The 24074-nt window shown below is 42.1% G+C and overlaps 1 protein-coding gene across 2 annotated transcripts in view; it reads left to right on the top strand.

Moving 5' to 3' along the window:
* PTDSS1 (phosphatidylserine synthase 1) overlaps positions 1-23460 on the top strand; it is a 39736-nt gene extending 16276 nt beyond the window's left edge. Inside the window, exons 4-13 of one of the 2 annotated variants that reach the window (XM_018556151.1) lie at positions 2312-2436; positions 3962-4120; positions 5738-5889; positions 7145-7286; positions 9657-9769; positions 12784-12849; positions 17227-17326; positions 20001-20069; positions 20995-21061; positions 23163-23460. In XM_018556151.1, the coding sequence (XP_018411653.1) occupies positions 2312-2436; positions 3962-4120; positions 5738-5889; positions 7145-7286; positions 9657-9769; positions 12784-12849; positions 17227-17326; positions 20001-20069; positions 20995-21061; positions 23163-23254 (1085 nt within the window). In that variant the 3' untranslated portion in view covers positions 23255-23460. Of the gene's footprint in view, positions 1-2311; positions 2437-3961; positions 4121-5737; positions 5890-7144; positions 7287-9656; positions 9770-12783; positions 12850-17226; positions 17327-20000; positions 20070-20994; positions 21062-23159 lie in introns of both variants that reach the window. The other variant, XM_018556150.1, reaches the window with a different exon arrangement.
* The last annotated feature ends 614 nt before the right edge of the window (positions 23461-24074 follow it).

The raw sequence follows: 24074 nt of genomic DNA, 5'->3' as shown, positions 1-24074 counted from the left end.
AAATGCACTTTGTTTTAAGGTGCACTTACCCTTTACTATGGTTGCCTTCTAATTTCTATAGGACTTTTCCAGCCAGCCTAAGGAACGTTTAACCCTTCCCCACTTTGTCTAAAGGGAAAGAGAGGTTTTGGCTGGAGCTGAGCCGTAATCTTGTTGACTACTGATTCCTATAGAACTTTCCCAACAAGCCAAACAATGTACTTCACAAGTGGAATCAAACATTCTTCAGGAATGACATCTTCCTTCATACACCATTTGCAGCGTCCCGAAATGACACCCGAATCTCTTCCTTTTCATGAATATTTTAGAGATGAGGGACTCGTTTTAATCAAGGCATGCCAAACTGCCATTGTTTGCGGCTGACTCTCCAGTTCCTAGGTAACCTCCCGACAGCACATCTGAATGTTAAACATCTGATTAGAGGCGGTGTATGCACCGGAGTCTCGCTGAGTCCCAGCGTCCACTACTCGCAGTGAGATCTGCTGAGATATATGTCACAGTCTGAAGGTGTGCTAGTAGATCAGAGCGCTGGGAACTGGGTTTTCACACATTTAATTCTCCTTGCTTTGACTGAGATATTTATTTGCTCTTCCAACTGTGAAAATAGGCTTTTTGGGGGTTTTTTTCTTGCATAAATATATTTTTACTCGCTTTTGGACTTTAACCAGATTTTGTTTTGTTACAACCTGGAATTTAAAATCCGTGTATTTGGAGTTTAAAAAACATTTTTTTTTTTTACAACCCATTCTGTGTGTGATAATAAATGCTCACGTATTATTGCATTTTACCTGCAAAGTATTGCGACCACCTTCAGTGGATTGGAAGTGCAATGCTCTGGCTCCTGCTGACTCTTCCTCCCGTCCCTGTCAGTACTGAGGTACAGATTTTCAGCTAAGGATGGGAGGGCAATATGAATGAACTAAAAGTGATGTCACAGCAGTTGTGCTCCATCGAGATCTGCAAGTCCCAATAGGTGTCCTGCCACACTTCTTACTGGAAACCCCCTGGAAGATGGGTGCTGAAGATCAGACGAACAAGATGTCACCAGTTCACCAGACGAATGTCTCCAAACCAAGGTATTTATTAAAGCATATTGTCACAGATAAAGCAACATTTCGGGGCGACGTAGGGTCCCCTGACTGAGCTTGATGCAGGAGATCTTAAAACGTTGCTTTATCTGTTACAATATGCATCAACAAAGACCTTTGTTTGGACACATTCCTATGGTGTGCTGGTGATCTGCGCAGCCCCATCCATGGTCACTTTAACAGAAGTGTGGCAGGACACCTATTAGAGGGACTTGTACATCTCAGTGAAGAAATAAACAAATCTAAATCTAGAGAATAATTAAATACATCACAATAAATCTATTATACTAGACCAATAAATGTATTTGCGTTGCTTCAATGCAAGACTTACCTCTTCCACTGGGCCACATGCATGTGTGCACTGCAACGGTTAACTGCTTGCTTATGCCTAGGGGACAGGAAAAGGCTGTTTTACTTACCTGATCTCTCCTCTGCTCCCCCTCCACTTTGTATGTGAGGACGCTGAGGGACAGTCCACAAGCCAATGTAGGGCTATTGAGCCTATATTGTAGGTGATGATGTTAGCTGTCCTTAGACCACTGGCGTGGAGGCTGCGGGGACCAATCAAGCAGCCCAGAAGGAGCTGGTGGAAGTGGGGATCAGGTAAGTGAAACAGCCTTTTCCCTTCCACTAGGCTAAATGAGCAACACATTTGTGCAGTGTAAGGCCAGCCCCACTGCAAAGGAAAACTTCATTTTCCTAGAGTTGGGTTTTAATAGCTCTAAATGACACAATGTTCTTAGAAGTTCTACACACAACGGAAGCTTGCCGCTTCTTTCTGCTGAGCCAAGTACCCTCATGTCCCTTGCATGTCTTCAAGGCCTAAAGCAGCTGTATGGCACCAAGGTCAAGAACCTACTGTACTTTAAGACCAAATGTATCTTGAATTTATTGACTATAGAGTTGCACTGACTGACTTTTAAAGGAAATACATTTAAAGCTGTTCTCTGGGCACCACTCCACACCCCCATCACCACCAGCTCCTCGCCATGTAAGTCTGTGTCGATGGGTTTGACCTTATGTTGATGGCATCAATTTGAGAGTCTTCAGAGATCATACAGAATTCTTGGACAAGTGCATTTGACCTTTAATTGACCACCTACTGACCTGCATTAAATGTCATCTCTTTGGTTGTCCTGTTATAGTTGAACTAAAAAAATAGTTTGTTTCCTCACTCTGCAACATTGCACATGATACATGTAATGCTTGTCGTTGTCTTTCAGGCCTCAGTGTCCTCTATTTCCTGTTTTTGGTATTTTTGCTCTTCCTGAACTCCGAGCAGGTGAAAGCGGTCATGTATTGGCTGGACCCCAATCTTCGCTATGCGACAAGGGAATCTGACATTATGGTAATTACAGTTACTTTTTCTTATTTTACTGCTTGAAGCAGAACTCCAGACAAAAATATTAAGATCAAAATGAATAGGCCATTAAAAGATAAAATAACAAAGCCTGCTTTTGCTGCAGAGATTTCCCCTACAGCAGGTTTTACAACTGCTAGACGTCCTTAGTCTGATGGCCAACATCTTTCAGCCCCTTTCTTCTGAGCCCAGGTCAACCTGGACCTGCCCCCAGCCTGTGAAAGGAGAAACAGCACAGTGATGAGCTTATATCTATGTCACTCTGCTTTCTCCTCCTATCAGCTTGCTTCTTGTCAGCACATGAACTGATTGGCTCCGTGTGCTGCTTCTACCTCTTAAACTCCAGCGTTGCTGTGCATTGATTGCAAGAGGCTGACACCAGATCAGATTCAGGCACTTGCACTGCTTGCATTTACAAAATACATTTAAAGATGTAATAATAACAAAGCTGGATTTATTTGTGTTTTTTTATTTCTTCCTAGAGTTCAGCTTAAAAAAGGGAGATGGCATTGTTCCACCACAAGCTGCTGTTCAGGTGGCACAGCAGGGGTCCCAGGCCACCACCTTGGCGCTCCTCAGGTCATCGGGAGCTGGCTGCCTCTTCGTGTACAGGCATCCAGTCCCCAATGGCACAGGCATCTCTGCCACTGACTGCTCTGTGTCCCTACTCCTGAAGCCTCCTGGCATATATGTTGGGCATATCCTTGGAGGCTGCTGTAGTAGGGCATATAATTCTCACCTAGGGGAGAATGGCGAAGGGAGCGGGGCTGGCATTAAAGCCAAGGAGCATGTACCTTCAATAGCAGATAACAATGGCAGCTCCCATATTTCTAGCCTGATACGTTACCTTTTCAGCAGATTAGGATTTACAGGTTGAAATTTCTATTACCGGAGATGCCATTGCTTATACCTTAGCAGTACATTCTTAAGACCGTAACGGATGATATTAAAGTTGTAGATGCTAAATATCTATTAATAGAGTTCTGCTTTCTCTAGAAGAACTCTGGTGAAGAATGTTCGGTAGGTTCAATTGAAGGAGCTCTGTGACAAATCAGAACACCTGTGTGATCACGGAAGAAGACTCCAATGCCACATAGCAGTTCTAGGGCAGTGACTCAGTGAATTGGTTTTTAATGCTGAAGAGTTATTTTGCGGCACAGAAGTCAGAAAAGCAGTTTCCATCAGGGCCCAGTCACACAGGTGGTTTGCTTCCTGGCAGTGACCCAGTTATTAGTTTTCGTGCACACAGTGGTGTTTGAATGACGTTCCATATGAGAATCGGCCAGTGTGAAGACGTGCTGCCCCTCGCGTGCATACTTTTACCTTCAGGTTTAGAATTTATAACTCGGGAAGTGTCAGAAATCCAATGGCAGCTTGACTGAACAGTTTTCTGATCCATTGTCCATAAATTTCTTAATATTTGTATCATTCAAAGTTATTTGTATCATTCAAAGTTATTTTTATTTATTTTTGAATGGAAAGTGATGTAGTCAGTTTGTTTTCTGTCTTGCAGGAATATGCAGTGAATTGCCATGTAATCACCTGGGAACGGATACTTAGTCATTTTGACATATTTGCATTTGGTCATTTCTGGGGCTGGGCCATGAAGGCTTTGCTGATCCGTAGCTATGGTCTGTGCTGGACCATTAGCATCACTTGGGAGGTGACAGAGGTATGTGTCTGCATGATTAAATTCCTAACATGTCACAATATACAAACGTAACAGTTTTAATAGGAAAACCAATACCCAGAAAACAACATTGCCACCAACTGACTATTGCCTATACACAGGCTTGCGAGGCCTGGGAGAATTCTGTCATTAAGTCTGCTATAAGCTGGAGGAAACATTTCCCTTAACCTCCTCACTTTCTTGTCCTCACTAAATAGGGTAGAGGTTTCATTAATTCCATGGTGTGTGTGAGTGTGTGAAGATGGAGGGGGGCAGATGGGGCTAATGTGTTTTGAGACTGATGGTTTTTTACACTGCCCAGTCACGGGATGAAAGATAGCGGGGGGATCGAGCTTTGCAAATGTAATAAACTTTTTCACTAGCATGTCACAGGATGACAGGCAGGTTGTAAGGGTAAAGGATATTTACTCTGATCACAGGGGGTAGCACAGACCTTGAGTATGTGAGAGTGATGAATTTTCATTCTGGCTGGTCACAGATTACATAAGTTAAAAGAAGATGTATGCCGGTTAAGTTGAACACATAGACCCATCAAGTTGAACCTATGAAAAAAAATCTGCATTCACAGAACCCTCAAATCCTAATCTAGCATGATACTGTTAGGCTGAGAGAAGGGGGCAGAGGGCTAAACTGTGTCAGACGTGTACCTAATCACAGAAAAAGATGCTGACCTGGATGGATGCTGTCTGAACATAGATACTGTAATGCTGGCCTTTTGGGGATACAAGAAGGAATCTTTTTATGAGTAGCACTGTAATCATTTTGACACGTAATAAATACATGTGATACACTTTTATGCATGTATTAAACATGAAAAACTATATATAATCTGATACTAGGTACACTTTCCTATTGCAAATTACACGAATGTGTCATCTTGTTAAAGTGACAAACTCAGGGGTTAAACCTTAAAAATGCATTCAAGCACCTTTTTAACTATTAAAAATACTGTGCTAAATTTGTATATCACTCGGCTGTAGATCCTCAAATCATCTCTGAATTTGTGCTGACACTGTCCTTCCTTCTGGAGGGTGGCTACTTCTGTTCTCCATGGTCCCTGCGTGTGTTGTAATCACCACTCCAAGCTCACTCCCATGATGGGCTACAATCTCAATACAAATTAGTAAACAAAAGTGAGATTGCAGTCCATCACGGGAGTGTACTTGGAGTGGTGGCTACTTTACAACACACACAGGGACCATGGGGAACAAAAGTAGCCCCCCTCCAGTAGGAAGGACAGTGTCAGCACCAATTCAGAGATGATTTGAGGATCTATAGCTGAGTGATACACAAATAAGATACATTTTGTTAATAGTTAAGGTACTTGAATATATTTTTAAGATTTAACTCCAGTTTACTGTCACTTTAACTAATTTTAATTGTTATGGCCCTGGCAATCTAAGGCTGGGCTGGGAGTACCTCCCCAAGGAGACCTTCCTGGGATGGCTACTTTTGCTTCTCTGTACAGTTTCCACAGTGTATAAAGCAGCAGGAGACCACTAACAGGTCATCTGAGACATTTGGCCTTTTATGTGCATCCTGTTAGCTGGTTTTTTTCCATACTAATCCATCATGCTTTTTCATCTTCCCCCCCCTCAGCTATTCTTTATGCACCTTCTTCCTAACTTTGCTGAATGCTGGTGGGACCAAGTCATTCTGGACATCCTTTTATGCAATGGAGGTGGGATTCTACTCGGCATGGTGGTCTGTCGCTTCCTTGAGATGAGGTCTTACTACTGGGCAAGCTTCAAGTAGGTCTTGGTCCGTACGACGTACTGAGCTGGCCAGCTGGAAGCACTTTTGTAGCTCCGTACGACGTACGTCCTTGGCAGCGAAAGGGTTAAAGCTACAAAGGCTGTCCACATTATCCATATTTAATGCTCACCTTTTTGGATTTCCAGTTGATTAGCCATTTACAGTGTAGAGGCGTGCAGTGTACTAGCAGGTTTTGGACTGATTACTTTTTTTAACGAATCTAATTAGTAACCTAATTTTGTCAGTGGTTTTCAGAGCTAGATTTGCAGATTTTTGCCAAACGACCGAGGAGCTGTGAGGTTCACACAATGTTGTATTTTACTGCATGGGAATCGGGTGATTGGTTAACTAGATGGGTAACCAATTGGTTATCCAACTAGCAATTGGTTAACTAGATGGTTTTATATCTAAACTGTTTCTACCCTTACTGTTAAAATCTTTTTTTTTTTCTTTTGAGTGGTGAACTCTATAGAGTTGTGTCACCACTAAGAAGATTCACTTTTTTGTTTGTCCTGGGTACCACTGTTATTGGGACTGAAGGAGATAGAGAACTGTGTATTCAGAGTTGTTACCAAAAGAGGAATAGAACAGAAATCTTCCTATTTCCAAAGGCATATGTCTAAAAGGGGTTTGTCCTCACTTTGAAGAGGTGTCCTCTCACTTTCTGTTGTGCCTATAGAACAAGAAGTAAAGGAAAAATCCACCCAATTGCATATTTGTGCCAAAAAAAAAAACAGACCACGGTTAAACCATTCCATTATTCTATCCAGAATAAAAAGGTTTTGGCTTTAGATGAATTTTGAAGGTTGAAAATGCCTTTTAGAATCTTTGTCTTATAGGACTTATACAGGAGCACCCAGTTCGGAGTGCACTAGATGCTTGTAAGCAAGCCTTGTTATTGCACCTGTTCTGAGTCAGGCAGCCATTTCAATGAATGAGTGATGCACTGTAAGATTATGCATATGCCGTAGACACCTTACCTTTAGATGAGCACAACACACTATGTATTGGCGGACCCTTGTGATGTTTTCACCTCGGTACACCTCTTTTAACCTCGGTGTCAGAGCGTGTTCAGCAGGCAGCCCCTTTTGACTTTCATGTGCACACGATCTTGGTCAGTAAATATTTATTCTCTGGTCCCGTAGAATATTTACTTTATATTACTTTTTTTTTTTTTTTTTGTTCTTCACATTGCAACAAAAAGTCTGCATTATTTCTGTATGTAATTTTTGTTTTTTAACCCTTATACAGAGACATTCACTCGACTACAGGAAAAATCAAGAGAGCAATGCTGCAGTTTACCCCAGCAAGCTGGATCTATGTGCGATGGTTTGACCCTAAATCTTCATTTCAGAGAGTAGCTGGGGTATATCTCTTCATGATCATTTGGCAGGTAGGTTGTACACTAACAGACTTAAGTTGATGCAAATCTAGAAATAGGCAAATGTTCCTTTTTTCCAACCATAGATAAGATGTTTTACTTTGTGTTGGCCGTGCTACGACGTTCCAGCCAACGTGGAGCAATATGGTTACTACCCTCTATTCAGTGCCGTATGTTCTGCAAAATATCAGTGTGAGGTTACATTTCTATTTCTTTACATTTTCTTGATTGGGAAAGAATACTCCTACATTGAACATTGAGTCGGATGGCTAATCTATTTCTGTACGTTATATGGCGAAAGTATGGACTCTGCTTCACATAACGGAGTTCAGATGCACAAAATCAGCTCCATAAAGACGTGGGTTGAGTTTAGTGTGTAGGAACTGAAGTGGCCAGCACAGAGTACTGACCCCAACCCTTTTGGACACCTTTCGTATGAATTTTAACACCGATTGCAAACCAGGTCTTCTTTTCTTACATCAGTACCTGATGCTAAATGCACAAATTTCCACAGACGCGCCTTAAAATCTTGTTGAAAGTCTTTCCAGAATGATTTAAGGCTATTATAGGTGGTACCAGCTCAATATTAATGGTCATTGGGAGTGGGATGTCCAACAGGCTCATATAGATGTGATGGTCAGGTTCACAATTATTTGGCCATTTAGTGTAATGTCTTTGTCAGCGTTACTTTATCAAACATTTCTCTCTTGCATTTTCGCTCTCTATCTCTGCCTGCCCTACCAAACAATTTTTAGTAACATGGGACTCGGGACTATTTTTTGCTGTCTACTGCGTCATTGTAATTTCTCCACCTACATGCACTAGATTGAAGTGCAGCTATCACTAGACTGTTTGGACCGTAGATCTACTGGGACAATGGGTATTTGATATTTACTACATGGTACAAGCAAGAGACAGGAGAATCTGAAGCCAACCTATGATCTTTGAGCATGTCTTCCTGTCCCCCGTGTACACATTTGATCAGTCTTATGGCCCTGTTTCCACTATTGAGCATAAGCAAAGAAAAGTAAGGGGAAATTTAGAAGCAGCTGTATACATAAGGTAAAATAGGACCTGCAAGTACAATAAGCTGCACTTCCGTCAAATCTTTTTTTTCTTTCAGTGTGCAGCTTATTGTACTTGTGTATCTGGATTCCCAGAGAGTAAATGGACCCTGCTTGGTCTTAGCACCTGTGTCTGGTAATGAGGTCATGTGCCTTCCTTGTATGGTACCACTGCTGAATGTTCTGTAACATAAGACCTGCTTATAGCAGCTGCTAGACTCATCCACCTAACCAACCGCTCAGTGTCTGCAACCCCCCTCTGTCAATCCCTCCACTGGCTTCCACTCGCCCTAAGGATAAAATTCAAAATATTAACAATCACTTACAAAGCCATCCACAACTCTGCTCCTGGCTATAGCTCAAACCTTGTCTCAAAGTATCACCCCAACCGTCCGCTCCGCTCATCCCATGACCTCCTGCTTTCCAGCTCCCTTGTCAACTCCTCCCATGCTCTCCTCCATGACTTCTGCAAAGTCTCTCCTATCCTCTGGAACTCTTTTCCCCAACCTGTCCGTCTGTCTCCCACCTTGACTGCCTTTAGGCTTTCCCTAAAGACTTAAAACAATTAATCCCCACACAGCTACCTCCTCATGTATCACTTCCCCCTCCCTTTTAGATTGCAAGCCCTCAGGGGCAGGGCCCCCCTTACCATCTTGTCTTGAATTGTATTGTGATTGTAATGTCTTCCTTATATTTCTAAAGCACTGCACAAACTGTTGGCGCTATATAAATCCTGTATTATTATAATAATAATAGTAGATCCAAACCCAATCACTAAAATTTAACTATGTTTTGACATGCTAATATTTTAATTCAATCTTTTTAAAACTACAGCTTTTATTAAAGGATATCCTTTAATATCCTACCATGAAGGCCCTTGTTAAGTAACTAGCTGTTGTAGGGTGCCGGCTGTCGCTCAGTTGTGTTTGTGCATTGTTACCCTGTCACAGGAGCCACTGATTGAGACTACATGCCACGTTACACAGACATGGTCCACTGGTCCAGGATAATGGTGCATCTAGACAGGAAGTACCATAACTGGCCGGGCGAGTTGCAAAAGATGATGAAAAATAGGTTAAAACTGCATTTTAAGAAAACCGAAAAACATGGCTTTTTTTTTTATTTTTTATGATAAACAGTTCTTTTAGCAAATTAAATGTCACTCAAATAATTCTATACAAACAGGTGATAACATTAAAATCTAGACACAGTGGCAGCACAGTTTCTTTGATATTTGTCCTTTGACATACTTTTACCATATACATTTTGTTTAGTGCCACAAATAAATTGAATATTTCCTCTTCTTTTTTTTTTCTAGCTGACTGAACTGAATACATTCTTCTTAAAGCATATCTTTGTGTTCCCAGCAAGTCACCCCCTGAGTTGGTGCAGAATTCTCTTCATAGGCATTATTACTGCACCTACTGTCAGGTAATATATGGTACTACAATTTAAAGCATGTTTGTGCTTAAAGTGACACCTAAACTCAAGAGTTAAATATCACTTGGCTGTAGATGCACAAATCATCTCTGAATTGGTGCTGGCACTGTCCTTCCTTCTGGAGGGTGACTACTTTTTGTTGTTTTTGTGAACTTTTGTGTTTTTGTGTGTGTGTTGTAAAGTAGCCACCACTCCAAGCTCACTCCCATGATGGGCTACAATCTCAATACAAATGAGTAAACTAAACATGAGATTGTAGTCTATCACAGGAGCAAGCTTGTAGCGGTTGCTACTTTACAACACACAGGCACCATGGGGAACACAAGTAACCACCGTCCAGAAGGAAGGACAGTGCCAGCACCAATTCAGAGATGATTTGAGGATCTGCAACCGAGTGATGCACAAAAAAGATACGTTTTTTGTTCATATTTTAGGTACTTGAATGTATTTTTTAGGTTTACCCCCTGAGTTTAGTGTCACTTTAATTTTAACCCCCATTTTAATACAGCAAAAATACTAGATGCTTGTGACAGTCATCACTTTGAGCTACTATTGTATTCTAACGTTACTGGAATTTAAAACTTCTGGCCATCGTCTTCTCCAGTCACCTTGTTCTTTGATTTGTTTCACTAAAGCCTCCCACTGAGGCTGAATGTGAGCTGCAAATCAACTCTTTTATACAGTCTCTGGGATACCAATCAGATGTCTTTGCCCAGCACTCTAAAGCTGGCTGTACACTGAGTGAATTTCTGATGGTTTTTGATGAACCGGACAAAATTCACCCCATGGGTGGCCCTGTTGGCAGCCTTCGGTCATAAATTGCCAGTCAGCTGCAGTCATTGTTCAGGTATTCTGACAGCAGCAGGTTTATATCGTACAATAGATGAAATTCTTCCATCCAAGGTTTAGTGTGGATGGAGGAATCTGTTAGATTTATTTTAGGCTTTTGGAACAGGAATAATATTTGTGCAAAACTTTGCACACCAGATACTCCGGATTGTATAGCGTTTTCAGCAGAAACCATTGTTTGCACAAATATCCTATGCAGTGTAATATGAAATTTGCAACGAGCACTAAATGTATTATGGATTCTATAAGCCTATTGATTAGGTTTTGGGGTTTATTGTAGGGCATCCCTGAATTGTATTGTGTGATTCATTGATTTTGACACAAGTATGGAAGCAAATTAATATGCGGAATTATCTGGATACAGTTATGCAACAGAGAAAAAAAACAGTTGACAATTTCTCATGCATCTGTATTGCATACATGTATCATAAGACATATAATGCAAAGAGGTAAATATGTGTAAGTAGTTATCCTGAGTGAGTAGAGTTGCACCAAAAGTCCCAAATTTTACAGTTTCTCAGTTTTTCTTCCCATACATCACTTTTTCTTATGCAATGATCTGATTGATTTAATGATTTCCACTGAGCTACGATAGGAGGGGACGGGTTCATCTATTCAATGGCTGTGACTTTTGGGCCATAGACAGAGTTACATTCAGAAATATTCTCTTGTAATGTGGCCACCACTCTGCACCTAATATACCAAACAGACATACTTCAGGTGTGCAGGGGAGAGGGCGTTGCATCAAAGTAGTAAGCATGGTGACTACCTGCATCGGAACTCACTAGACATCACCAGATGAGGTGCATGAAATCTGCCCAGGTTGGGCACATCGTATGCAGTTGAGGATGACCATAAGTCCCATTTTACATAGTTGCATAGTTGTTAAGGTTGAATAAACACACAGGTCCATCGAGTTCCACCCATGTGGTTGTGTGTGTTTTGAGTTCCTTTTCTCAGAGAGGAAGACATACGAGGGTACAGGTCATCTCGGTATCTAGACGGGTCTTGAATGATTCCACACTCTCAGCTGTGTAATCAAACAGGGAATAATAAGTTTGATGAAAAATATACAATTGGATCAACCTGTTAACTGCAGACAAGACTAACATATGGGAGGACCAAACTTCATACGTGACTTATTATTTATAATATCATATTGATTTTTATACAGTTGCTAATTAGTAGTTTAGATATGTATTTATATTTTAAGTACAGAACATCTGAGTTTTTTTTTTTATTCAAGAAAGTATGAAATATTGCCTGTAAATGTAATTTTTACTATTTTTAGTAGGGATGAACTGATACTAGTATCGGTGCCAATATTATTTGGGCGAGTACTCGTACTCACCCAAATGCTCCCGATGCTTATCCCGATACCTGAACTTCCGGTATCAGGAAGCCAGCTCCATGCTCCCTCATCACAGGGAGCATGGAAGTAGCTTCCTGGCCAATCACTTGGTGACGAGGGAGCATGGAACCGGCTTCCTGACCAATCAGGAAGCTGGGCTTCCTGGTTGTAATGGCTCGACACCTGGCTTCCTGATTGGTCGGGAAGCTGGCTCCATGCTTCCTCGTCAGTCAGCCGAGGGAGCATTGAGCTGGCTTCCCGGCTAATCGGGACACTGGGCGACGAGTAATTACATGCCGCTCGGCTTCCTTAATGGGACTTCCGGTATTGGTATTTGGTATCAGCGAGTAAAGGGGGAAAAATCGGTATAAAATACAGAAAAAATGGTATCTGTGCATCCCTAATTTTCACAGTGGAACTCTGGGATCCTTTGTATGTTTGCCAGGCTAGTAGCTGTACTGACAGAATGTGGATGGTGTTGTTACTAGCCATCTGGTTGTCATGTTGATCCTGTCCTCATTACTTGATGAACAGACCTGGAACAAGTATGCAAATCAGGAGTTATGACTTTCTTAACTGTATATACTTGTTCCAGGGCAGTGACTCAGAGACAGCCAGGCAAGTAGTGTCAGCAGTGTTGGCCCCATATTTCTCTAAGTTTAGGTTTACTTCAACTTTAGCATTTTTTTTTAGGGCAAGCAAGAGGTATTGTTTTGCCCATTACATGATTTGGTAATGCTGACATGTGTCCTTGATTTATATAAAGAGTGTTTTGCTTATTGTCTTTCACTTTTTTGTTTTATAGGCAATACTATGCATATCTTACAGATACACAATGCAAAAGAGTTGGCACCCAGTGCTGGGTGTTTGGGTGAGTACTTATCTTCTAAATCTCAGGCAGGGATTTCCTTTTGCAGTGACTTGTTCTGTTATGCTGTACAGATCTATTTATAAAAAGTCTGTGCCAATGATGGAGTTTTCTTCTCATCCCCATCTTCTGTTTTTCACCTCCTAAAAGAGAAAAGCCATAGAACCGAACAAACTGCCTCTATTCCAATGAAAATAATTTACATATACAAGGGTTGGACGGGGCAAAAGTTTCTGACAGTCAAAACATTGAAAAGCATATATGCTCAGATTTGCTACGATAGACCTCCAGTGCACAATAGGGAACTTTTGGCTCCATTCTTGGCATGAGATGGCCCAATACGTTCAGTGGCCAACAAGATAAATATGGATCTGCAGTTAGTGCTAGGGTTCAAGGCTAGGGATTCGTTTTGGGGATAAAAGTGTATGTCAAGGCAAAAAAAAAAAATCCTAGGAAGTTAATTTGTGCAATACATGCACACTCCCCAAGTATAATCTCTGTACAGATCTTCTAAGTACCCGAGTACAGACAGACCCACTAATGGACCCACCGGGGAATGGCGAAAAGAAGAGCAGGCAAGCAAAAGCAATTATAAGTCTGCTAGTGGAAGACTACCAGCTCATCCACATAAGAAGAGAGATTACAGCTAAAGGTATGTAGAATGCATTACTGAAACTGAATAAGCGTTCAAACCTAAACAGTAAACTTTATCTGCTACGCAAGTTATATAAGATGAGGCTAGAAAAAGGCCAGGAAATGCGTGAACATGCAATTGTGATGCTGGAGATCGTAGAACTACGTGCATTTGAAGAGGAAATTAAAGAAAACCACATGGTGGCATTACTTCTATGCAGCTTTCCAGAGTCATACAGAGCTCTTAGTAACACTCTAGAAACCAGACCTGAGCAAAAACTAACACTAGAATACGCCAAAGGAAAATAATTGAGGAATATGACAGAAGGAAAGAAAATATGCACAATGAAGAAAACAAGAAAGCCCTTAAGATGCATGGAAGTGCAAAACAAAGAAAGCAGAGCGTGTTTTTGCTGTAAAAAGACTGGTCACCTGAAAAAAGGACTATTTGATCTAGAAAGCCGAGCAGTAAAAATGAGAGGCACCTACAAGAGAAAGAGCTAAGGCAGCTACAAAGGCAACTGCAGGCACATCATGGAGCGCTACCTTTTTAAAGTGACTCGGAACAGTATACTACGCGTGTATTGACGTCACATGACTAGAGATTATCTTCACCGAAAATAATTTCAGTGCAAAAGACGAAGTATTCCTACCAAACGGGCAAAGTATAACTGCGGAAGGTAGCAGTCAAGGATTCTTGAACTGCATCACAACTTCAGGGGGACAAGCAGAGTATCCTCGTGAAAAATGTAGTGTACGTTCCAAACCTAGAAGGAAGCCTTCTATCAGTGGAAACCCTTGCTAATAACGGTCTCACAGTTGAATTCAGGAGGTGATGAATGTACAATCCGAAACAATGGGGAAATCCTTGCAAAAGAAAAATTGGATCAACACCTATGTAGACTCATCACCACAGACAAACAAGTCAAGACAGCCATTCCACACAACAAATGTATCCATCTATGGCACAGACAACTAGGGCACCAAAACCCAGAAGCCATAAAAGATATTATAAAGAGAGGCTTATCCAAAGATATAACGGTACTGCCCTGCCGAATGCTCATGGCATGCAAATCCTGTTTTACTGATCGTTTATACATGAAAGTATCCTCTGTTTTTATAAGGTTTTTATTATACATGCTCAGTAGGAGTTGTGTGGTTTGTGACAGATTTTCTTCAAGTGTTAGGTTAAACAAGGTTCAGGCTAAGGGTTAATATGAAAAGTTAGTCAGTATGAGGCCAAATATTAAGATGAAAACCTCTAGTTTGTAAGAAAAGATGTCCAGCAAAAGTAAAAATAAAGTTTTATAATGCTCACCTTCATGCGGAAAATCCTTTCCACCGCTAGACGACGCTCCATCAGGTTGAATGATGGCCAGTATCATTGAACCCACTCCCTCAGAGCCCAGGCAGTCACACCTTCCTGTCCCAGAGTGTTCATTGTAAATCCCCGCACAGTATTGTACATGACTTTTGGCTCTTATGGCTGACTGAAATGAAACCAGACTGAATAACAATTGCCAGCTATATGATCTCTGCTGGAAATGGCAGTTGAAGGGATAAAGTGAGTATTACATTAGCAGTAGTTTCTTTGTCTCAGGTTAGAGTACTTGTTTAAGCTGTAACAACCTTGAGAGTTTCGAGTTACTGGAAAACACGTGATTTCACATGAAATTAATGTGCGTTGTTATCTAGCTAAAGTTTCGATTTCGTATGCAGCAGTTGGTATGCTGATATGATTGGGCCATGCTCACTCTGTATAATCGTTACACTGTACTGAATAAATCTTTGATATTGAGCGGATACCACACACCTTTGTGTCTGTGTTGATTCTCATATCCTGAGCTAGAGAGTGTACAGATTCAGCAGAAGAGAAGTAAAAAAAAGTCTGCGGCAGATTTGACCCCGAGGTTATCACAAAGTAACCCATCAGCAGTTTTTATATTTGTGGCAACAAAAAGATACATTTCTCCTGAAATGTAGGACGGAACCAGAGGAGAGAGGTAGGTGCGTGGGAGGAGGGGAGGACGGACAGGCTGTACACATTTTACAAGTAATTGCGGTACATCACTTGTAAACGAAGAAGCGGCTTCCCCACACTACATTTAGTCCTGCCTTCCCAAAGCAGGACTAAATGTAGAAAGCAACTTACCGCCTGGCGCATACATTCCGGGCATCGGGATTCCACACCGCTCCCTGCCGGGCATCGGGATTCCACACCGCTCTGCTCCCTGCCGCCCCGAGGCCGGGCCTCGGTGGCTTTGTGAGGAATCCGGGGCCTGGGTACACGCAGTATTCCCATATTGGGCCTGGGCCCCATCAGGCCCTATAAAGACATGCATCTTCCTTCCTGTAAATACTACTATACCATTAATCCTTTGTAACCCTTAAAGTTGCATTCCCCCCCCATTCCACTTTAAGGTCTTACATTGACACCTCTTGATCCGATCATCTTCTTTCCAGTAGTTTTCAGGAGTCCCACCAGCGTTGGTGGCAGTCTCTGTTCCAGCGCACATTCCTTGGGTCCCATGGTGTCTCTCTGCGTGCACGCTGCCAGCTGCGTGCATTGACTTACACCGTGTCTCCTCCTTCTCCCGGCCGAAGATCTCTGCTGCGCATGCGCCCGCCCCATGATCCTTCACGGCTGCTGGAGAATCTTCAGACAGGAGGGAGCAGCAGCGATGCAGGTAAGTTTTTACCTATTTGGTAACTTTTTTTTATTTTCTTGTTTTTGCATATATGTACTGTTTGCTAGCAGTAGATGTATGCAAACAACAAAGGTTTAATTGTACTCTAAAATTGCTGCAGTTTTACATTGCTTGCTTTTTTTTTTTTTTTTTTGCTCTTTCTCTTATTCATGTGGCTTCATCTACCACTGTACTGTCTTGTCCTGGTAAACACATGGGGATCCTGCCAGATCTGCTAAATTCTGACAAAGCCAAGCATGGAGGCAAATCCATGCTGGAGTAATCAGTTTGCGTCCCTGGCTTTCTGATGGGATCTACAGGAAGGCATTCCTGTAGTCGTCATTAAAGGAGAACTATGGGGTTAAGACACAAACTAGCGTCCTCCCATCATCCTAAGCTCAGTATACCGCGAACTGTAGCTTGCGGTATACTGAGACGCCGCAGCTGAAGCGGATCCCGACAGTTATGTCTGGATCCGCCCAGCTGCGTGAGTGACAGCTGGCTCTGCCTATCTAGAGGCAGAGCCAGCTGTACCCGCCCTGTCCGTTCCGCCAGTCAGCGCTGGCAGATCGGGGAGGGGGGAATCCAGCCCCTCCCCTGTCACGGCAGAGAGCCGTGAAAGGATCGAGAGGTGAGCGAAAGCCACTATGTGTTCGCTCACCTCCCGATCTACTGAGCCGACCTGTGACAGTCTCATTGTCACAGGTCGGCTAGAACTATGGGGTGAGTGAAAAGCACTCACCTCATAGTTCTCCTTTAAGGCCATACCCCTGTGCTCAAGCCTACTCTATAACCTTGTGGAACACAGCACAGACAGGAAACCTCTTACATCTTCTTGACCTCATGCGCCTGCCTGTCCTCTGGCTACAAGGACGCACGCCTTGCGCTGGAGCAGGACGCGGATTAAAACTCATAACACAAAGTGAATGAAAGTTTTTGGGGGGTTTGTACAATTGTAGCATGGTTGTTTTATTGGGATACTGTCCTATGTCATTGTCACGTCACATTTTTTTTACAAGAAAAAGATGCATATTATTAACCCGTGTTTCTTTTTCTGCAGTGCCATTGCGTTTCTTGAAGCGATAGTATGTATAAAGTTTGGTCAGGACCTTTTCTCCAAAGCTCATCTGCTGTATGTGGTATTCTGGCTTCTCTGTGTGGTAAGTGAATTTCTATTTTTATTTAAATACAGAACCTGTCACCTACACAGCTAATAAACTAAATTGTTTCTAGAATAAAGAAACTCTGCAGACTCTGAACTCTATTAGTTTCTTCTCTGAATTAATAGCTGCATTTTAAAAGGGCACCTGTGATCTTAAAGAAGAACTCCAGGATTTTTTTTTATTATTATTAACCCTTGGTGTGGGGCTACCCCTGCACTGCAAGGGTTAAGCGCTCATTTATGTCTAGGTGCTTATTTTAATCACCTTGTCTTATTTTGTTTGTTTTTTTTTAAATATAGTTTTTTTATCACTTTTTTTTTTTTTGTGATATTCCTGTAATGGTAGCATTTGGAGCTGACGGCTTCCGGGGGGAGGGGGCGACCTGCAGTATTACAAGTGATTATGGCCACACTGTCGAGATCACTTGTAAACAAAGCTCAGAGCTTTGGGTGAGTATATCTTTGTTTTTTTTAACCTAGACACAAACGAGCAGTTAACCCTTGCAGTGCGGGGATAGCCCTACTGCAAGGGTTAACCCTTTCACTGCCAAGGACGTACGGCATACAGAGCTACAAAAGTGCTTCCAGCTGGCCAGCTCAGTATGCCGTACGTCCTTGGCATTTACAGTTCTACTATAAGCTGATGGTCGCTTTAGCGACCATCAGCTTATAGTAGAACTGTTCAGCAGACTGTCCCCTTTAAATTAATAGCTGTCATCAGCGGCTCACAAGCCGCTGATGACTCATGGACCCCCGCTGTTTGTAGGGTCGGTGGCAGCGGGGATCCGTAAAAAAATCACCGGCCGGGGGGTCCCGGGAACGAGCGGCGGCTGGCCGCAATTCAGGATGGCCGAGCGGTGTTCCGATCCGTGTTCCGATCCGTGTAGCGTAGCCGAGTGGGGGATCGTTAAATATCAATGATATTTAACGATCCCTCTGTGCAGAGCAAACACCGGAGTGATCGTCTGATCACTCCGGTGTTTGTAAATAACTGGGGACACATAGTACTATGTGTCCCCAGTTATGAATGAACAGGCTGTGATCTAAATCACAGCCTGTTCATTCAAGAATTTATGAATGGGGACTAGCATCCTAACTAACTAACTATCATTTCAACGCAGCAGTTGAAAATCAAATCAATAGGAAAAAATTACAGAAAATTAAATTATGGCTTGGCCAGCTGATTTGAAAAATGTTCCGGAGGGCTTGGCAGTGAAAGGGTTAATAAACACATTTCCTGGAGTTCTTCAAAGAAAACAGCATTGCTATAAAGTAGGTGGCCAAGTGAGGTTAGCACTGCATATAAAGACTACCATTGCTGTCGTCCATCTTAAAATGCTTGTTGTCTGGATGCTTTGGTGATTCAAGGACTATGTTATTTTCATAGTCTCTGACATGGAACAAGTGTGAAAATAAGGAGCTCTGATTCATCCCTGACTTTGCTTGCTGCATGCTTGTTTCTGAGTCAGTGGCTCAAACTATTAAAGCCAGAAACAGTCAGTCAACTAGTTTTTGGTTTTGTTTTTTCAGAAATGGCAACTTCTCTGTGACTCTGCTCAGGTTTTCTTACAATAATTACGTTTTGGGTGTTTTGTTATTTTTTAACATTGGGACCCACTTTCCACACAAATGAAACATCACCCACATAGTGCATCACCCCTCCACCCTCTGCAACACCTAACTTTTCTATAGGTGGACTCATTACAGCAGCCTTATACAGTGACGTTCTGAGGTGCTGAATGACAGATCAGCCTGTCAGGTCCAACTCTTCATAGGCTAAGATGGTAAAACTGCCATGTTAACAGGAAAACGGTATATGATTACAAAGTGTTTTAATCATTGGAAGAACGTAGTCCGGTGTCTACTGCTTCTACTCCCCTTCATATTTTTATACTCTGCAATGATAGTGCACACCACGGCCTGTATTTTATGGCTCATTCATAAAATGCAGGCCGTGGTGTAGAACCTGCAATATGTCATAGAGTTTCTGTCTGCTTAACCATTAGAGGAGTCTTAGAGCCATGCAGCAAACGGAACGCATTGCACATTTGTAACGTACACCACTCTGCTTTATAAATGTGCTGTGCTCCTTTTTTTCTTATAAAGCAATGGCAAGACCGCAGTAAAGCCATACCACTCCTTTTATAAATGGATCCCTGTGTTTGTCTCTGTAGTAAAGGTGAAACACCAGACAGCAAGTATTCAGTCAATATACTGCTAATGCAATCCAGGAAGTGCTGTGACTGTGTGCTAAAGTCAGAAAGTCCATTTGATTTATGGTAATTCGTTTCTTGTTACATGACTCTGCTTGCAACCTCCCTCTCGTGCTCCAGCGTGTGTGAGTATGGCTGCAAAGGACTTTTTGAAGGCCGTGCTGGGGACTTTTGTCTGGTGTTTATATTTCCCACTGATGCTCTGATCACAACATTTCCTAATAATTCCAGTTCTTCTGGGTATGAGAAAGCATGTGTCATATCGCCTGCCCACGGTGAACTGCTTGAGGCCTAAGCAGGCAATCAATAGCCCCCACTGTTGTCACTATAAGGCGCTTTTCAAACATCTCTAAGGCAAAGCTTTTCTGTGTGACCTTGCTGGGGATTTTTTTTTTCTCATATGTGAATAGACGTAGCCCTGATTTAAAATCTATTGATGTGCTCCTGTGTCACTTGCAGGCGATTACGACGTTCCTTTGCCTGTATGGAATGGTGTGGTATGCGAATCACTGTGGACAACGACCGAAGGTAACTGCATCTTCCCTATTGGTACAGAGATCTGCTATTTCCTGTGCAGGAAACCTTTATAGAAGCATGGGACTGTCATTGCTGATTTCTTCTTCTGAAAATGCAAGTTGGCTTGCTGCATTGCTAACCCTCTGGACCTAAACACTTAAATAATTCACTGACCTGGTTCAAGTATGCACATAAGACTACTCTCCATCCTTCCTGATAGCCTTATATATATATATTCATTCTGGGTTAGCAACTCGGGGTATATTGAAGCCAGAGGGTTAATTTAACAGCTAGACAGGTAGGATTTTTAGAAGGAAAAGGCATAAGTACATTCCCTCATGACATTCCTTTCACAATTACTTACTGTATATCAATACCTGTGCGTGATTGTTTTGCCAAGCAGATTGGAAATATCTGAGAACATGCAAAAAGATTCTTTTTGGGTTACTAAGCAAAACAGCCCAGCACAAGTGTGTACCTGGTGAACATTACTCAAAAGAATTCCATGACAGCTGCAGGTAGGATAGTGCCTCTCTGTGGGCCAACCAGAGGCAGGTAATGCCAACAAACCCATGTATACCAAGACTTAAAGTTATCTGTATTTGGCTCTCCCTTGAGTGGATAAAAAAAGGGGTGCAAATGTGGGCAGAAGTGTCAGTGAACAGGCATTGTAATAGGCATGGTGCACACTTTGAACACGCCATGCTTTTTATTTTGGTCTTATTGTGTACAAGCCCTGAAATTGTCTTTGTGAACGCTTCCCCTTTCTTTGTGATTGTAAAAAAAAAAATGTTATAAGTGTTAAAGCTCCTGAGTTTTTGTCAACACCTTTATTACCCTGAGTGTGATTACGCATAATGTAATTCCAGAGTGGAATGACCAACACCATGGTCTCGGCTGCACCGCTGCTTTAATAGTGTATCTGTTTTTCTTGCAGACTTTTTCAGAGTGTGATGACAGCACATATAACACAGACATTCCCTGGCAGCAGGCAGAAAAAGTTGGTAAGTAGATTGTGATTTCAGGGAATGCATGCACTGTTGTCCACACGGTGGCTCTGTGGTATAACACTTGGATGATCTTACTAAATAAGCACACAGTCATACATCCATAGCCAGTTGCAGCATTTGTAGTAGAAACATTTTTCACTTAATGATCCTGGCACATTTAAGCTGCCCATACGAAACTTTTCGTCCGATGATCGAACCGCCGTACGATTTTCATATGGCAGCTCAATCCTGCCCTGATTATCGCAAGGTTCAATCAACAGTAATCACAAAAAAGCACCTGGACAAATTGTGCTAATCGACCGCACGTATTTTCGTTTGCGCATGAGCAGTGTAAATCGTACAAATTTTAACGTATGGAAACGCCACCAACCTTGCGAAAATCCTACGATTGACCGAAGTTTTCTAACCTGCTGATTAGCCAAAAGTTTGGCTTATTTGCGGTTGTACACTGCCCATCAACCTTACCAATATCGGACGAAAATGCGATTGCATACGAAAATCAGACGATATGGTGTATGGGCTTAACACATATAAATAGCCAGCAAGATCTGCAGGACGAGAATACTACCTTTTAATGCTTAAAGCCTAACTCCATCCAAAACATATTTTGTTTTAATTAGGGAGAGAAAGGGTTGGAGTCTCTGCAGATTGATATTGCCGTCTGTGTACCTATTTAGGAGTTACCCGTTGCTTTCTGACAACCAGGATGTTGAAGGAAATGTTTCCAATGGGTGCACCAACAAGAATAGGATTTTTGTACTCGCTGTAAAATCTTTTTCTTGGAGTCCATTGAGGAGCACAGGTTCCATCACTCTGTATTTATGATCGCGCTCCTGGTACTACTCGCTACAAACGCAGGCAAGCTGGCTAGAGAAGGTGTTATCCTGGGCTGGCCTACAAAAAATGTTCTTTGCCGCTATCCAATCCTCCTGTAGATGGCAGTATAACCCGGCAGTGTTGTGAATACACAATTCAACTTTTCTAAAAGGGAGAGTTTGTAAATATCCATACATGGAGCATACGGGAGTCATTGCAGAAGTAAATTATTGTTATAGATTTGGTTTTTCATATGATGTACACAGCACTTTGGCGAAGTGTACTTCATGGGAGAGGAACGTGGAATGCACAGCCTGCATGGAATCTGATACCTAGATCCTCTCAAACTGCCTTTTTGATATTTCACTTTTCACTATAGACTGTAAAGTCTTCTGCAGCTTCCCCCTATTTCGTGATTTTTGGTTTTCATTTAGCATTGTCATTGTTAACAGAATGACAGTCCAATGATTGACAGGTGTGAAGAGCTGTGTAAGTAGTGAAAATTAGGTATGTGTGTGAGGTAGCGCTAGGCCTTGTCAGTGGTGGCCAGACTTGTGGCAGAAGTTGTGGTAGGTGGGGAGCACCTTGAGTGAATAAGAAGTCTTGGAAGCTCCAGCTGGTTCAAGAATAATAATCACTTTATTGGTGTTGGAGAAGATACGTTTTCCCTCGTCTTCAGGCCTATTGATGATTAATAATCTGGCGCCTGCACCCGTTTTTGCCACTGCAGGGGTCAACAGATTCTCCTAACCCAAGAATATCAGTACACCATCTGCAGTGCCCACAGCTCGCATATATAACTAGGGATGCACCGATACTGGTATTTCGATATCGAGTAAGAGTACCGATATATTTTTTGTTCGGTACTCGCGGATACCGAATACTGAAAGTCCCATTTAAGGAAGCCAGGTGGCGTGTAATGACTCGCCATCTGGCTTCCTGACTAGCAGGGAAGCGGTCCCAATGCTTCTTGTCACTAGGTGACGAGAAAACATGGAGCCGGCTTTCTGACCAATCGGGAAACCGTGCAATGACTCCCTGCCTGGGTTCCTGATACCGAAAGTATCGGGCTAGGCATCGGAGCATTTGGGCGAGTATGAGTACTCGCCCAAATACTCGGCACCGATACTAATATCGGTATCGGTGCATCCCTAAATATAACCCTACAAAATGGCACAATGCATGTAGCCATAATGGTAGCCCTAAGCTATCTATTTAGAATTTCAGAATTCATGACCCATTTGCTAACACGACGGTGTTTTTTTTCTTTTTGAAGCAGAAGTGCCCCAGAAACACAGCGAGGGTCTCCCATCCTCACACAGAAAAAAGAACCGCAGAGGAAAAGTAACAAACGGTCTTAGTAAAAAATAAGTGTTACAATAACCTTTAATACAGATCTGGAGGCTGATCCTGGTGCTGAACATGAATATATTTTGTGGTGCATCCATCCCAAGAACATGGAGAAGGCACTAGAAGAGAAACCAATCATTGACAAGATGACACTTAGTCTTTTGTGTGATACAAGACTGAGAATTCCCATATCATTAGCCTGTCTTGCTATTGTGACATTGGATCGCCTTTCATAGGCACCAAGGATATTTCACAGCAGGCAACCAAATGTACTACACAGCCACGAAGGGTAATCGCCACCTGCGGCGTAAAGACTTTTACTTTGTTATATGCTGCTTGACTTCAACGCTTCTCTCTTGCCTCCTGCTTTAACTGATTATTGAACGCTTCCACTCCTTAAACCTGGTTGTATTATTAATATTATGTGTTGTGTGGTATTAGAGATTTTCAATTTATTCTGGCCTGTTATATATATATATATATGTACTGGATTCATTAACTTCGAAAAGCCCCCAATTGTAGTCAGCTTCTAATCGTTCTGATTTTAGGTGTATAATGTGAAAGGCACAATGGGGTTGTCCTACTTCTACAGGGGGTGCTGGTTGTGCACATGTAATCTGTTCAGCTTGTTTAGTAACCGCGCCAAGAGTGATGATTTGCACAATGCAGAAAGCCAGAACAACCCCATAATCGACACATATCTGTAACAGGGAAACTAATCTACATTTTATGATGTAATCATTTAGAGGTGTTAAAATATATGTGATTTTATTTTTCCTATGCTTGTGATAATTCAACAATCATAGTTCATATTTTTGTGGTTACACTGTATGCTAGACAG

This window comes from Nanorana parkeri, unplaced genomic scaffold, assembly GCF_000935625.1.
Source record: "Nanorana parkeri isolate BGI_ZX_2015 unplaced genomic scaffold, ASM93562v1 scaffold226, whole genome shotgun sequence".
In the NCBI taxonomy this organism is placed as follows: Eukaryota; Metazoa; Chordata; class Amphibia; order Anura; family Dicroglossidae; genus Nanorana; species Nanorana parkeri.
This window is presented reverse-complemented; position numbering and strand designations above follow the sequence as displayed.